The 15,771-nt window shown below is 40.1% G+C and overlaps 1 protein-coding gene across 7 annotated transcripts in view; it reads right to left on the bottom strand.

Annotated features, from left to right (window-relative positions):
• LOC124483348 (CSC1-like protein 2) overlaps positions 1 to 15,771 on the bottom strand; it is a 110,842-nt gene that overhangs the window by 21,648 nt on the left and 73,423 nt on the right. For all 7 annotated transcript variants that reach the window (XM_047043760.1, XM_047043761.1, XM_047043758.1 and 4 more), the window contains 7 exons: positions 13,933 to 14,086; positions 7,838 to 7,944; positions 7,516 to 7,602; positions 6,735 to 6,800; positions 6,459 to 6,621; positions 5,886 to 5,991; positions 4,764 to 4,931 (listed from right to left, as the gene is read on the bottom strand). In XM_047043760.1, coding sequence (XP_046899716.1) covers positions 4,764 to 4,931; positions 5,886 to 5,991; positions 6,459 to 6,621; positions 6,735 to 6,800; positions 7,516 to 7,602; positions 7,838 to 7,944; positions 13,933 to 14,086 — 851 coding nt within the window. The remainder of the gene's footprint in view (positions 1 to 4,763; positions 4,932 to 5,885; positions 5,992 to 6,458; positions 6,622 to 6,734; positions 6,801 to 7,515; positions 7,603 to 7,837; positions 7,945 to 13,932; positions 14,087 to 15,771) is intronic.

Genomic DNA, 15,771 nt, shown 5'->3' with positions numbered 1-15,771 from the left:
TGAAAAACTGTTTATGAAGCTAATAGCGAGAGGTGTCCCTAAACCTCTTATGAGGATTTTGGTGTTCTGGTATGCCAATCAAACGTTTCATGTTAAATGGGACAATGTTGTATCAGCTCCTTTCCATGTTGGTAACGGAGTTCGGCAAGGAGGACTTATGGACGACTTATCAAGCCAGCTGAATAAGACAAATACAGGCTGTCTTGTTGGTGAATCTATTGTCAATCATCTGATGTACGCAGATGATCTGGTCCTACTCAGCCTGTTGCAACAGATGCTATGGGTGTGCTCTCAGTATGGCTTAGATCATGATATAAAATATAATGCAAAGAAAAGCCACATAATGATAGTCAGAAGTAATCAGGACAGGAAATTAACCTTCCCTACCTTTTATTTATCTGGCAGTCCCCTTGGTGTTTGTGAGGAAATAAAAGATCTGGGCCATGTCATTTCTGATGATTGGACAGATGACAACGATATATATCGACAGCGCTGTAAAATATATTCTCAGGCCAGTATGTTATTAAGGAAGTTTTCTACGTGCTCAGATTCAGTTAAATGTTCCCTGTTTAGGACCTACATAACACCATTGTACACTGCTCATTTGTGGTCTATGTACAGGAAAAGGAGTATACAGATACTGAAAGTAGCCTACAATGATGCTTTTAGATTGCTACTTAATGTGCCTAGGTGGCATAGTGCTAGTCAGTTGTTTGTGTCTAAGCACGTACCAACCTGTAAGGAACTCTTGAGACAACTGATGTATGGTTTCATGTGTCGACTGGACAAGTCTGAGAACTGAATAGTAGAGGCTCTGGTCAACCCTTTAAAGGGCTGCTATCGATTTACTTGGAACTTAAGACGACATGGCACAAAAGTCTTCATACTTTTTAATGCACTGTATTATCTATGTTTTATCTTTTTGTTTTTCTCTCTTTTATAGCTTTATGTCTGTTATTTTAAATGGAACTTGGCATCTGAAATAAAGATTTATATATATATACATATATTTATATATATCAATGTTTCAGGATTTGTATAACTTTTTACCATTGCATACAAAATTGGAAATGCAATACCAAAAAGATCAGCTTTTGTTAAGAGATCCACAAGATCCAAGATCACAAGATCCACAAGGCCTTTGCTAGAGACTAAGGAATGAGTGGGGGCTTGGTCAGCCCACACTCTCCTGAAATGTTGCGTGTGCGTCTTGCCAAGCCCGCGCGTGTGTAGGGGAAGGCTGAGTGTGTGAGGATTTGGAGCACGCGCGGGCAGGAGGAGGGGGGAGAGGATTTAGCCCAAAAGCTCTGAAATTAGCCAAGCATGTATATTTAAAATATTCACAAAAAATCTACTTTTCATCTTACTTTTTTTTTTTTTTACTTTTTTTAAATTATTTTTTTACTTTTTTTCAGATTTGAATACTAAACATTCTCAAAAGTCTTCATATGAACTAGTGATAGTATCTGAGTATCCGTTTTAGACCGGCGGATGTGTAAAGCATTATTTTAACGTTAGCGATAAATTCGATTTGCTTTATATCAGTCATTTTTTAAGATATTAAGTCAATTTTTCACATGGTAACATGATGTAGTGTCGTCCACCGATATACCAAGTTTGGTTTTGACATCTCAAAGATTTGCTGAGATTTGATCCAATTTCCTGTTTGCTTGCTTTGTTGCCGAATTTGATTGGCTGTACCGGACAAACGGTTGTGAGGATCAAAATTCCTTTTGGTAACTTTTGTGAGGCTTGGTCTGAAGATCATATCTGGTCATTTTGAAGAAGATTTGACAAAAATTGTAGGAGGAGTAGGCTTTCAAAGGTTTTTGATAAAACCAGAAATTGCAGAAAATCTATATAACCGGAAATTGACGCCATGGTGTGCGTTGAACTCGTCTTGATCCAGGGAATCCAATGGTACCTCATTTTTGAAAATCGGTCATACGGCTCAAAAGTTGCGTGTGTAAACACAAGTCCAACTTTGACCCATTGGTGGCGCTAGAGTGGTCTAATGGGAGACATGAAACTTGGTGTAAGTATAGAAGTAACTGTCCTTAATGAGTGTGCCAAATTTCTCAAAGTTGTCAAAGGGGTCTAGGGGCTGCCATTGACTTCCATGGTACAAGAATAATAATAATACTAACAATAACAAAAGGTTCCTCCTGACGGAGGAATCCTAATTATTTGTATTTATTTCAGTGCCCAAAAGTATTTGGTCAATTCTGAGTGCATGTCCACGGCATGTAACACTCGCGACGAAGGCCCAAGGGCTGAGAATGTTGCTAAAATAAATTACAGATTGTGACGGGAAACGGTAACGTTAATTTAGGTAATCAACAGGAAATTAAAGCACATCAAATCGCAATCTTAAAATCGTCTCCCAGCGTATAATTAAGCAAATTAAATGTTGTTCGAGATCGCTCGGCTGAACCAGGAAATGATATGCCGTGTCTGCCAAAGCTATCGGGCTCATAAAGTGGGAGGGGATAGGTAGAAACGCAGATTTTGGCATGGAAAACCTGCTAGCGAGCAGGTTAGTTTCACGGAGTAAGTTACCATGGAAATTTACCAAAAGGTTTCGTAACCTCTCTTTCTGGAACGTGGAACTCGGAGTATGCCTCTTTTCAGGGTTAAACAACTCAAAGTTTTCACTAAACCCGCTACCTGGAATACCCCCCAGGCAGAAAGGGCTGTATCACCACTAGTTGTAATGAAAACAGCGCCAAGTATTGTACTGGGATATGACATGCTTTCGGCCAATGATTCGATTTATTCACTGCCATATAAATTAGGATAATAGGAGTTGCCCCAAAAAATTGCATTATCTGAATAAAGCTAGATTCGAATTGATACCATCATGGAAACGCACTGAGTCATCCTCAGTAACTTTTACAGATGCACTATAGAGAGCATTCTGACTGGTTGCATCCAGGGCCGGACCTAGCACATTTGGCACTCTAGGCGAGCTTCACTCGTGGCGCCCTATTTTTTAATGTCAAAATATTGCAAAACTGCATTTTTTATGAGCCCCCCTCTGAGTGGCGCCCTAGGCGACCGCCCATACCGCCTGTAGGAAAGACCGCCCCTGGTTGCATCACAGTGTGGTATGGGAGCTGCACAGACAAGCCAGGCCCTAAGTAGTGTGGTCCGTTCTGCTGAGTTCGTCATCGGCAACACAATTCATGATAAATTCTCTTAGCCTTCATATATAGCATCATCAAGATATAGCTATTAAATTGAAATGCACTCAAAACAGAAAATGTCAAGAATAACCATCCAGCTTGTTGTAGTGCTGATACTTCTGGCTTGTACATTTTGCCATTGAACCACAACTTCCACCAGTTATTCTTGGACAAAATAAATAAATATATTAATTATACAGGGATGATACCAAACTGGTCCCATGGGAAAATAAAAATAATCATAAAGATATATTGTCTTCTTTCTCTGGTGTCTCCTCCGCACCGACAGATCGCGCGTCACGCGTCATGCATAGCCCGTTTATGAGATAATTTACTTTCTTAGCGTAAAATACAGAGGGCATATAACAAATGATGATCAGATGTTAAACTACTCATGAACTATAATAACTGGTGAGCAAAGGGTTTCGATAGTGTTCCCCTGTACAGCCCTTGAGCCATCAATGGTTAATACAAGGTATTATCATGGCAAAGCCAACTCGAGCTCTGGCATTTTTCATTGATCAAAAGCGTTAAAAAAATATAGCACGCAGCGTGTGAAGAATGCGTTCAGAATCCCGCGAACATTGTTTAATTTTGAGGCTTGTCGTCTAGGCTATATAATTCTGACCGCGATGAGAAAAAAACTGCTTCCATTACGAGTGGGCCGGAGAGGAAAGCATGTGGTTGTCTGCCTCATGTTTATTTATCCTTAGAACATTTGAATAAAATGTTTCATTTAAATTGAGGATATCTCCAAATGATTCGATACAAGTTATTTCGATTTGAGATATCAACTATTTGCTTCTGACTAGTAACTATTGCAAAACTTACTAGTATCTATTCCAGTGTTACTAGTAACTTTTCATTAGATACTAGTAACTATTCTTTAGATACTAGTAACTATTACAATTGTTACTAGTAACATTATTATTCTTACTAGTAAGAATTGCGTTTTTACTCGTCATTGCTTATGACGAATAAAAATGACTACTTGATAGTTCAATTTAAAATGTTACTGGTAACAATGCAACTTTTACTAGTAAGAATTGGAATAGATACTTGTAACTAATGTATAAGTTCTAGTATCTAATTATTAGATACCAGTAAAACTGAAATAGATTTGAGTAACTATTGGAATAGATACTAGTCAACAAATAGTAGATATCTGTAAAGCAGAGCCCCAAAGAATACAATTGTAAAAATGTGCAATTTGTTACTAGTAAAACGGGATTAGATACTAGTAACTATTGGATTAGTTACCAGTAACTAAAGAATAGTTACTAGTATCTAATGAATAGTTACTAGTAAAACTTGAATAGATACTAGGAACTATTGGAATAGGTACTAGTAACTAAAGAATAAGTACTAGTAACTTCAAAATAGTGACTAGTACGTTTTTAGGAATAAATGTTAAAACGGCCTGCCTTAAAGTCCATGTAAATCTTACTACATTATTTTGTACTAAAATGTAAATTTGGGCCACAAAGTAACCAGAACTTGAATGAATATAGTGTTTATACATAAGAATTGTATCCTTTCACATCAAGAACCCTTTCCAGCTGAACCCAAGACGCTGACCTGTGCGCACTGTAGAGAAGAAGAGCAACCAGAAGAGACAGAGGATCGGTGCAGCCACCACCTGGGTGACAGCCCCTGAGTGAATCTTCTTATCCAGTTTGGAGGGCAAGTAGGCATAGTACATGTTGTATCTATCTACCAGGTGTTTGAGCAGCATGTACATCAGTCCTGGGAAAACAGAAGGACACAATTTAGTTCTATAACTGTTATTATTGACAAACAATTAGCTCAAGATTAAGGATATCTATGCAAATCTTGATTTGGGGTTAAATATAAAAGTCCCAATGAAAAAAGGATTACGAGTAAAACTAGAAATATTCTATTCATAAATTAGGTAAATAAGTAATTTGGATTTCAAATTAGGACTGACTCATGTGATAACGAATTCTGTACAGTACACCCATGAGACAAAATCTAATAGGAGTATGAGAAAAAGTTGGGAGTTCTGTCTAAAATCAACTTCCTTAAGAGGTAATATTTAGGAATGACAGAAGCCTTAGACATGCTGGCAACATATCATGTAATATAAAGAGATTACCTCTGGAAAATGCATGCACATTTATCATAAATATAAATTATAGTTTAACATGGTATAGTGAAACTGCTTTTTGTAAATGATCCATCAAAAGGTGCCTAAATTAATTAAACTCACAACTTAAGTCACCATCCAAAATCAAATTTGACCATACACCTCACAATTTAGCAGTGTCATTGCAAGGCTGTATTGTGAGACTTTCTATTCTCTAGTCTTGAGGCCCTTTAATACTGGCCTTTGTCACTATTTGGGACACCTCTCCCTCCCTCTTTTTCTGCTGCAGTCCAGACCCCATGACCCAGCGATGAATCACACAGTGCTGCCACACAGACACTAGGAGGAGGCATTCTCCTGAACTGCAGGAAAACCAGCCATGGCAGCCAGACCACAAAACATTCCCCATTCCACATTATTGAACCCATTTTACATCTACACAAAACGTTTGCATTATTAACTGATGTATTATGGTTAGGCCAGCACTTGCAACAGTGCATTTAGACAAAAGCAGTAGATGGCCCTAGTGTAATAGGAGTGTTCCTTCCTATCCGCTCTCTCTTACTGCTATGGGGAGAGCTGGGCTGACTCACCAAAGGGGACAATGATGGGGCAGGTGATGCTGTACGTCATCACTACAGTGAAGACGGACATCATCCAGGCGTAGGCTGCACCAAACTGGAACTCGTACGCTTGATGCTGCAGTGACAGACAACATAAACTCTCAGGGTTATTAAGATTCCCCCAAAAAACACAGCATTAAAAAGTAAGAAAATTCAATAACGTTCAATAGAATTCACAGCAGGAATTTTCAGTTTTTTGTGCTATCCGTTGCTATTGTTGGAACTTAAAAGGATGTGGCAGATGTTATTAGGTTATCTGGAAATATATTTGAAATTGGCCCTGAGTTAAGGATTTCAAAACAATTAGAGGCTGGTATAAAGAATTGTCTATTTGGTTTTGTAAAATGGTCGTCTTGACGGTGTATCCCATGTTTTGTTGAATGGACTGCATGTAAAATGTGTCCCCAAATCATATGAAATGTACAGCATATGTACTGTATGAGACGCTGCCAACGTCAGTCATCTGGTAATCAATGATCTACTAACATGCATGTTGAAACTAAGTTACACTGCATTGCTGGGTCTGCGTTTAATAATGCTCACCCTCTTCACGTTGCGCCTCTCAGCAGCAGAGCGGGCCAAACAGAGCCTGATCATATACATGAGCAAGCCGGGAATCCTCAGTAGATCCATAGCATTCCCAATGAATGCAGATGCAATGACATAGTTGACAAAGAAAGCTCCGTTGTCAGGGAGAAAAACACACCTGATAGAGAAATGGAAATATAGTTAGATCAAAGCTGGATGATATAACGAATATGCCTTTGAAGGAACAATGGACAATTCTCTATGATTTACTTTAGCATAAAAAATACTCACTCAAATCTGACTTTAGCATCGGCAAGGAATTTCTTGTCAAATAGCCACCGAAAGAACACGTCCAAACTGTATTTTAAAAACGAGAACAAAAAGTTGTTATTTTTGAAAGAAAATTGTATTTTGCATGATAAGGTGCTTACACAAATTCACCAAAAACAAACATGTACATGAATGTGCTGTATGTGATGGATCAATCATTTGCACCATCTTATTTAATTTAATAGATTTAACATTGTATAGTATTGTTTAGAAGCTAGGTTCCTCACACCAACAGTCTGTATCACTTTCTAATTTCATCCTGTGCTGTGCTGTAGTGTCAGTGTACAATGTCAATTGGCTGTCACTTCAATTTCGTATTGATTATATAATTATTATGTTAACCTATAAAGCAGTACATGGGCTGGCTCTAATCTACATTTGTGATTTGGTAACACTGTATACTTCTTCCCGCTTTCTTCATTCTGCCGGTTCTATGTCAGCCTCTTTGACAATTTAAAACCATGAGTGGTAGGGCCTTTTCTTGCATTGCTCATAAGCTGTGGAACTCCATTAGGAATGCTCCTTCGTTGGATTGCTTTAAGAAACCGCTTACCTTTTTAATGAGGTTTATCTTTATTAATTTGTTTGTGATTGTTGTTACTGTTATTGTATATTATGTTGTAAGATAGTGATTGTAATATACTGAAGCGCTTTCAGTACAAAAAAAGGTACATTTCAAATGAAATGTAGCATTATTTATATAATTATTACAGTGTGAGCTACAGTAAACTACATAATGTACCTGCTGAGACCAAGGGAAGGCAGAAGTAGCACCATGAATATTAGAAAGGTATAGCATTTGTGCATTGTGGTTCTGTTTTCTCCAGACCTGTCATCAAGACAGAGAAGAACAATGGCACCCATGACAAAGAGCAATACAGAGTGATCTAGTCAAGAATACATTAATTAAATGATAATTAACAATACATACAGTATGATTGTTTAATACATACAATGTTTTGTGATTGACATGTTAAATGACCCCCAACCAGATTTTTTTACATGTTAATGTGCAACACAAATGTAAATGAAACTGATAAAGATGGGGCGCAAGCGTGTCATACCGTGTCCAGTGGGCTTCGAAGAATGCAGAATAGTACACTATGGTGGGGAGCAAGGCTGAGAATGCCCACAGCAGAAGTGTGGGGAAGAACTGTGTAACAATAGGGTTCTGGAGAAAAGATTGAAGACTTCATTACTTTTGATTAAAAAAATCATTCTGATGCATCCAGAACAAACTTCTTATTTGTTTGTTTTTTGAGGCAATGAATCAACATTGACTTTTTGTGAATCCCACACATTTCTTACTAACACACTAACATTTATAATAAATAAAACTGAGATTATACCTGACAGCAGTCGATCATCAAACGGCAAAATGTATTGGATTTCAATAATAGCTCATTGTCTAGACTATATGTTGACCAATTTATTGGCAGGCCAGCTGATAAGGGCTTTTTGAAATCAAGGTTTGATGATAATTTTGTTTGGGTTTATAGTGCGGGGACAAGCCTCCCTAGACATGACAACCTCTCTCATGCAGTTTGTTGTCACACAAGACCCAGCGAGCCTGCTTGACTGGACTCAATTGGTAACTTTTACCCCTTTTCCACCAACGCATTTTGGGTGCCGGTTCGGAGCCGGTGCCTAATCGCGAACCAGTTCTTTCTCTTTCGACAGACTGGGAACCGGAAAAGTGGTTTGTACGTGGTTCGCAACGAGCACCACTTTGGAGCTGGTCTAGTTTACGAACCAATAAAGAACCGCTTGGGGCGGGGTTACCGTGACCAACAAAACGCTTTGGCCACCATTGCTCTAAGTTTTTACAATTAATATTTAAGCTAAACGGTACTTGTAAATCAGAATCTGAATGAAAATGTATCGAGAAGGGGGCAGTGTGGTTGCTGAAAATGTGCTTATCTTATTGATGAAACTGCTAATTTGTAAATTTGCTCCGACTTTTATTATTCTCGATTGTAATGTAAAAATTCGGGATGCTCGCGCAATGTGGCTGCTAGAAAACCGGGAAAGGATAGCATTTTTAATGGCAAAAGGACCACACGGATAATACAAATAGTTAGATTTAAAAAGACCATAAAGGTCGAGGTGGACAGCCTTTAAAAGAGAAAGCGATTACCCATTGATCTGTCGCATCAGAATTTTGATTTGAGTCACGAAAGTCTTGAAATTTGAGTGAGAATGTCGCCCGGTACAGACCGCATAGTCGATCGGCAACCATGTCTTCGTCATGTCACTAAGTTCATAATTTTACAGTTTTACAGTCAATTTTACATTTTAAAAGTCGACAAGGACAGCTTTCAAGAGATATGGGAATTCTGCTTTTAGCCAGCTGGTCCAATTGTTTTTCTGATTTGTTCAAACTGGCAATCTGAGTGAGACTGCTTCCCCGTTACACTGTTTTGACGCTAGCTTCAGTCAGACTCGCTCACTGGCAGTGTGCACAATGTTGTGATTCACTCAATTTTACACCAGAAACGTCAGGGAGGACTGCCTAATGTAGATACGAGCCTGATGAAGATAGCCAGCATCTCGGATTTCTTTAACCAAGCCTGTTTAATTCTAGCCTGACGTTGTCATACTCATAATTCTAGTCAGAATATGAGTCTGAAAACTCTCCGTTGGGCTGTGACTACGGGGCGTGTTTCAACCGAACTCGTAAAACAAATGCCTCTTCGCTCAATTGGATAGACCTACAACCAATCAGAGCAACATATTGTGTTGTTTGTTGAAAACAAATTCAACCTAAGCACTCTTTCGTGACGTTGTTGATTACGTTACTGTTGATCATCTGTCCATCATCGTATAAAGCCCACCCTGGCAATTTCATTGTTCCGTCCCGATTCTGGTTTTCTGTAGTTGTCCCCAATACGAGACCCTCCAGACCCAACTTCCCGACCAAGTTTTTTTGAGGGGCGGGGGGGAGAAGTTGGGCTGGCAGCCAGGCTAGTTTAATTTGGCGCTACCACGCTAGCGTTGCTGGGAAATATGAGACGTATACAGAGACTTAATGACGTGGCTCTATGGTGGCTCCCGCCTTGGAAAAGCAAACCGGTTCTTAGTAAGCTCCGTTCTTGAACCAGCTCCGAACTGGCTCTAGCACCAGCTCCGAACTAGCTCCCGGTTCACTTTGGTGGAAAAGGGGGGGTTTGAGAAGTAAAGGTACATGTGAATATTAAAAGGTATCACAGTCAATCCATCACAAAAAAGACAATACAAAATGGTAGTTTAGTTGGTTTATGATGAGATGCTGATACTGTTCTAAGCATCACTCGAGTAAGAGTCTCGAAATTGAGTTTCTTGCAGCATCCACATTGTTAACACCAATGTGGATGCTAGTCCTAGCAACAGGAATTACTCTACTATTCTCAAATTGCCAAAGTCATCAAGTCAACAGCCTCTGCAGCAGTAGCATCAGGATCAGAAAGAAGATTCATTCTGAGAGACCAATACTGACCCAGCATTGTGAAGAAATAAAAAGAGGGATTCCTTGAAAAGCAAAGTTCATCCATCACGGATAGTGGTCTAGGTCAGTGGTTCTCAATCCTGGTCCTCGGGACCCCTTGCCCTGCATGTTTTAGACGTTTCCCTCCTCAAACACACCTGATTCAAATTAATGGGTCGTTATCAGGCCCATTTATTTGTATCAGGTGTGTTGGAGCAGGGAAATATCTAAAACATGCAGGGCAGGGGGTCCCGAGGACCAGGATTGAGAACCACTGGTCTAGGTGGTAAAATTTGCTCTCTAACCAATGCTCTACTGCAGAGGTCTTCAACCCTGGTCCACAGGGACGCCTTATCCTGCCAGTTTTAGATGTTTCCCTGCTCCAACACACCTGATTCAAATGAATGGTCTTTAACAGGCTTCTGCCTAACTAGATAACGACCCATTAATTTGAATCAGCTGTCTGTCTGCATCTGGGTCCACCTGTTCCACTACCTCACCATGACACAAACGGCATTGTGAGAGTAGCAGATGTACTACCCATCAACACTCATTCTATTTTTCATGCAAACCTTTCTCATCCAAAATACACTTCTTTACAGATGGATTTAATGACCTGAAACACCCAAAACGCATATCTGAATATGAGTGTTGGGCCGTAGTCCACTACCTTGGAATTTTAAAAGTCAGTATCTCAATTTGATCAAATTTGAGCAATAACCTGCAAGGAAATAAAGGCAACGGCAGTGATCTTATTTGTCCTACACTATGTGTGTATACGTACAAGCAAAAAAATATAACAAGTAATACCGAAAGTTTTAAGGAAGCCAAATATTTGTTAGTTGTAGTAGATTTGATTATTTCTAGGCTTTGAGGCCATTCAAAGTCACACAAGTTAAAACTTGGCTGATTTAGGTATTGCATTGATAATGACCTCGCCTTAAACATGTCGAACCATAAGAGGCCAATCTTATGACGATGCAAGCAACATGTCAAGAAAGTATAATGGACTGCAAGCACAAATATTTTAATCCTCAATATACCTTGCGCAGCTCATCTATTTAATTTACAGACCAGTTGCCCTGACCTCTGTGGTAATGAAGTCTTTCGAGCACCTGGTGCTGGCACACCTTAAATCCATCACAGACCCTCTACTGGACCCCTGCAGTTTGCCTACAGAGCCAACAGGTCTGTGGACGACCCAGTTAAAATGGTCCTGTTTGAGGACTTCAGCTCTGCCTTCAACACCATCATCCCCGCTCTGCTTCAGGACAAGCTCTCCCAGGTGAACTTACCAGACAACACCTGCAGGTTAGGTTGGCTGCAATCTGCCTACCCTCGAGGACCTGCACACCTCGAGGACCCTGAGGCGAGCGAGGAAGAATGTACTCGACTCCTCTCACCCCTGGACACTCTCTGTTCTAGCCACTCCCCTCCGGCAGAAGGCTGCGGTCCATCAGGACCAAAACCTCACACCACATCAACAGTTTCTTTCCATCTGCTACTGGCCTCTTCAACAAGGCCAAGGACTCCCACTGACATTTATCTATTATTAGTCCATCTGACACACTACGCACAAGCCACCTTACTTGGACTATTGCCCATTCATAATTATATTCTTATTTGTATATATATTTTATACTTTACATTTTAAATTGTTTTATTTTTTAGATTGTTAGTTCTTAGGATTAGTTAGACTACTGTACTTTTCTACGTTGCACTTTCCGGCCACAGTAAATTCTGTGTTTGTGTAAACCTACATGGCGGATAAAAACAAATTCTGATTTAATTGAAGACCACAACATAAACAGCTTTAGCCCATAAGGTGGACAATATTCTAAGTTGTTATAGTTCTTGACTGTGTTTTTCTCTGCGTCTACTCATTCATGGGGAATAGTATTTGACTAGCTTAGCTTAACCCTGAAGTCTTTGGTTGGACCCCACTTTGTACTAAACAATGCTCTTTGTCAAAACGGCGGTAAAATAAGAGGAGATATTTTACTGAGAAATAACGAAAAACTGAACAGTTAACAAAGCGTCTGCTTTTATGGCTCACTTCTGGAATATTATACTGTCTAGGTTCCACTCAACCAACTTGATGGCCAAGGTGCCCTTCTCAGGGTAGTCGACCCTGGTGAATGACTCAAAGTCCTTGATGGGAGTTGTGGCCATCAGCAGTGAGTTCCAAGACCCCTCTAAGAGAACTAGGGAGGCTATAGGAACAGCTGCAGGCTGAGGCTGAGCATGAGGTCGTCCCACCTAGAAACTCTTTTCTACCAGAGAAGATGGTCAAGTGGACTTGGCCCCTTTTCAATTAAGTCAACTTTGTCAGGCTGGGTGTCATCCTGCCCCCACCTCTCATATGCTAAAATCTGGAGTTGCTCGACAGGGTCTCAACTTGATGGCTCTCACTCCCCCCACTTCAACATTTGTTCTGATTGGTTGTTCTTGTGTATACAAGGAATTGCGAAGCATTGTTCTGTGGATTCTTGATCTCCTGAGACCCTTCTCCCCAGCTATGGCTTGTCCTTGTACTCATTCTCTTTGCTCACCTCTTGCTGTCTCTGATTACAATAATCATGGTAGCGTAAGTAAGAATAAACCTTCATTTTGTAACATGTTTGAATTTGCAATGTTATATGACCCTCAGTGATCACAAATTTCCTGAACCCCCCTACATAACAGTATATTTCATTTAACCTTACTTTGACCATTCTTGGTCTGATTTAACCCATAGTCAAATAACTGTAATTCCAATTGTATCGGCATAATTTGGTTCATGTTGATACATTATTCAGTTTCCCACCTTAATTTAAACCATAGGGGACTTAGTTTTGGTTGTTTGGCCAATATTTAACCCCCTACAACCTTGACAGAAGAGTGGCAAAAATTGAAGCAGTGCCAGCAGACACTTGTCGTCGCAACACAAGCCAAGACTTCCCCAAAAGTCACCAGCCTATCCACAGGCAGTCACAGGGCCATCGCTGCCTCCAAACCAGCCCCTTGTCCCTGAATCATCACACCTTCAAGATCAAGGATGAGACAACCTCCTGAAGCAATCTTTCAGAAAACAACTCAGCTAGAACACGCTGATCTGCCACTGGCAGCTGAGATTAGTTGGAGACATCAACATGCTAGTCTGCACATGCTCAGAGCCCAGACATCCTCCGTAGCCACGGACAGACTCTGGAGGGGCAACAAACGCTCCAGGTGCACATGCTGAATGACACTGCAGACTGGAAAACAGTGGTGGGTTAATTTGTCTTCAACTGCACTCTTTAGATCTTGCCAGTCTTAGAAGAACTACTATTGGGGAATTCTTCCATAATCCTGTTGGACGACGCAACTGTACTCCTGATTGGACGAGTGTATACATTTGTTTATGTCAGAATGCACTGCCATTAGAAGCATGGATATACCACTAGCATGGACGAAACTTGAAAATAGCAAAGCCTTTATTCAAGTAAACAGCAGCCAATTAATCAGTTATCGTCTTTCCTCCTCTCCTATCAATAGGATTTGGTTTTAAAAATCCACCATTGGTCAAGCTCCAGTCCAAACACGAATACAATGTTGCTATTAGTGAATGTTTTAGAGCAACTACTGTTAAAATGCTGGCTTTAAAACTTAGGACGGATCATTACCTCTTGGTAAAACAGTAATAAATATTTTGATAAGTGGAGAGATGACACTTACATTGAGATATTCAACAGGTTTGGTAACATTAAACTTGTCCATGGTGGAGATGATGATGGCTGGAGTGGTGAGGAAGAAGAGCAGGAGGAAAAGGATGCAGTTGATAATGAAACAACGAATCCACCAGGAGATGCCCCCTAACGATAAGTGCTCCCTGTAAAAGGAAATAAAAAGTCATATGTAGATTTATTTCCACAACTACACACACTTAATGCATTGAAGTCAAGATCAGCCAAACATCAGGTACTCGTTCAGTTCCTTCAAGTCTTGAAACTCCCTATAGAGTGCAATTATTCAACAATCATTTCAACACATCTAAAGCATGATGTCATCTCTGATGCAGCTCTATGCTGCCACACCATGTGTTGATACAGGGTTGTACAATACCTTCTCAATAGCTGCAGGTGCCCTGAGATGAATGCTCTGACAAATGCTCCGTAGTGTTGATCTAATTTTGGTAAGTTTACATTAGTGTCCTTGTTACTGTGTAATTACATAAGCACTATGCAGTAGGTAGTGCATTAAACAGCCTGTAGTTAATTAATAATGCAATTATGTATATTCCACCAAGCTCCACTCTGAGCACCATTCTGCTCTTTCACACAGTAGCTGAAATGCTATCTCCTATTAAAAGTGATATATATATGTAAATAGTATATAATATCATATACATAGATATTTCATGACGGAGTGTAATTTTAAACTGCTGCACAACATTTACATACTTAGTAGTTACTCCATTATTGCATTGCCTCATACAAGTTAAGAAAGTACACAGAAACAAGAATTCTAATGTAAATTGTTATTTTAGTGGGTTAGAGTTCCCTGACAGTAACAACAATGTACATTAGCAAGAAACTACTCCCTACCTCACTACACTTATGGTGGAGCACCAGACAATGTCTAAATTGACTTTGGATGACTGCATTGTAGCCTCTGTTCTAAACTGGAACAGGTTTTGGCGCCGTCCTCTGAATATCCTTAGGGATTAAGGACAAGCTAAAGTTCCTTTGGGGAACCTTCCAATAGTTTGTCTGGGACATTGTAGGATTGTGAGGATTGAACCCCTTTGAACCCCTTTCAGAAGCGTAGTGGCCACATGCAACCTTTTCCTTTTTTGATGTGTTTGGTTGCTATTGCTCTCATTTGATTGATAATGATGTTTATTGCATATATGTTTCAGTATCTGTTCACATGGCATAAAAACACCTTAGTCTCAAAGGCTCCCCTGTCTAAATAAAGGATAAATAAAAGTAACTGATTAAAGGAGTCATAGGTAAAATGGACATACAGAGAACCTCAAGTCCTATTGACACCTCTTTCTTATGCAAATCTCACAATTTGAAACTGCCGCTGTAAAACGGACGGTTTCCAAAAAGCCACTATGTTGATGTCAACTCAGTGGCTCCACCTTATTTGGCTCTGGTCTGTATCTTTGTCACGCACCAAAATGTACATGCACATCCGACCGTATGCTCATCACAACCGCAAGCTGTAAGTATGATTTTGGCGCTAACAGTTATTAGCAATGCTAACGTATTCTGTATCTAGCATATGTACAATGTGTGATGATTTAGTTTATTGGCAATGGGGCTAACATTATTTAATTTCCCTGATCGTGTTTCATTCGAATAAATAACCTGTGTTTTCATCCATCCATCATCTGCCGCTTTTCCAGGGGTCGGGTCGAGGGGGCAGCAACCTAAGCAGGGAGGCCCAGACTTCCCTTTCCCCGGCCACTTCCACCAGCTCTTCCTGGGGGACCCCGAGGCGTTCCCAGGCCAGCCGAAAGACATAGTCCCTCCAGCGTGTCCTGGGTCTTCCCCGGGGCCTCTTCCC

This window comes from Hypomesus transpacificus, chromosome 21, assembly GCF_021917145.1.
Source record: "Hypomesus transpacificus isolate Combined female chromosome 21, fHypTra1, whole genome shotgun sequence".
In the NCBI taxonomy this organism is placed as follows: domain Eukaryota; kingdom Metazoa; phylum Chordata; class Actinopteri; order Osmeriformes; family Osmeridae; genus Hypomesus; species Hypomesus transpacificus.
The sequence above is the reverse complement of the archived record's forward strand: the minus strand, read 5'-3'. Positions and strand labels throughout refer to the sequence as shown.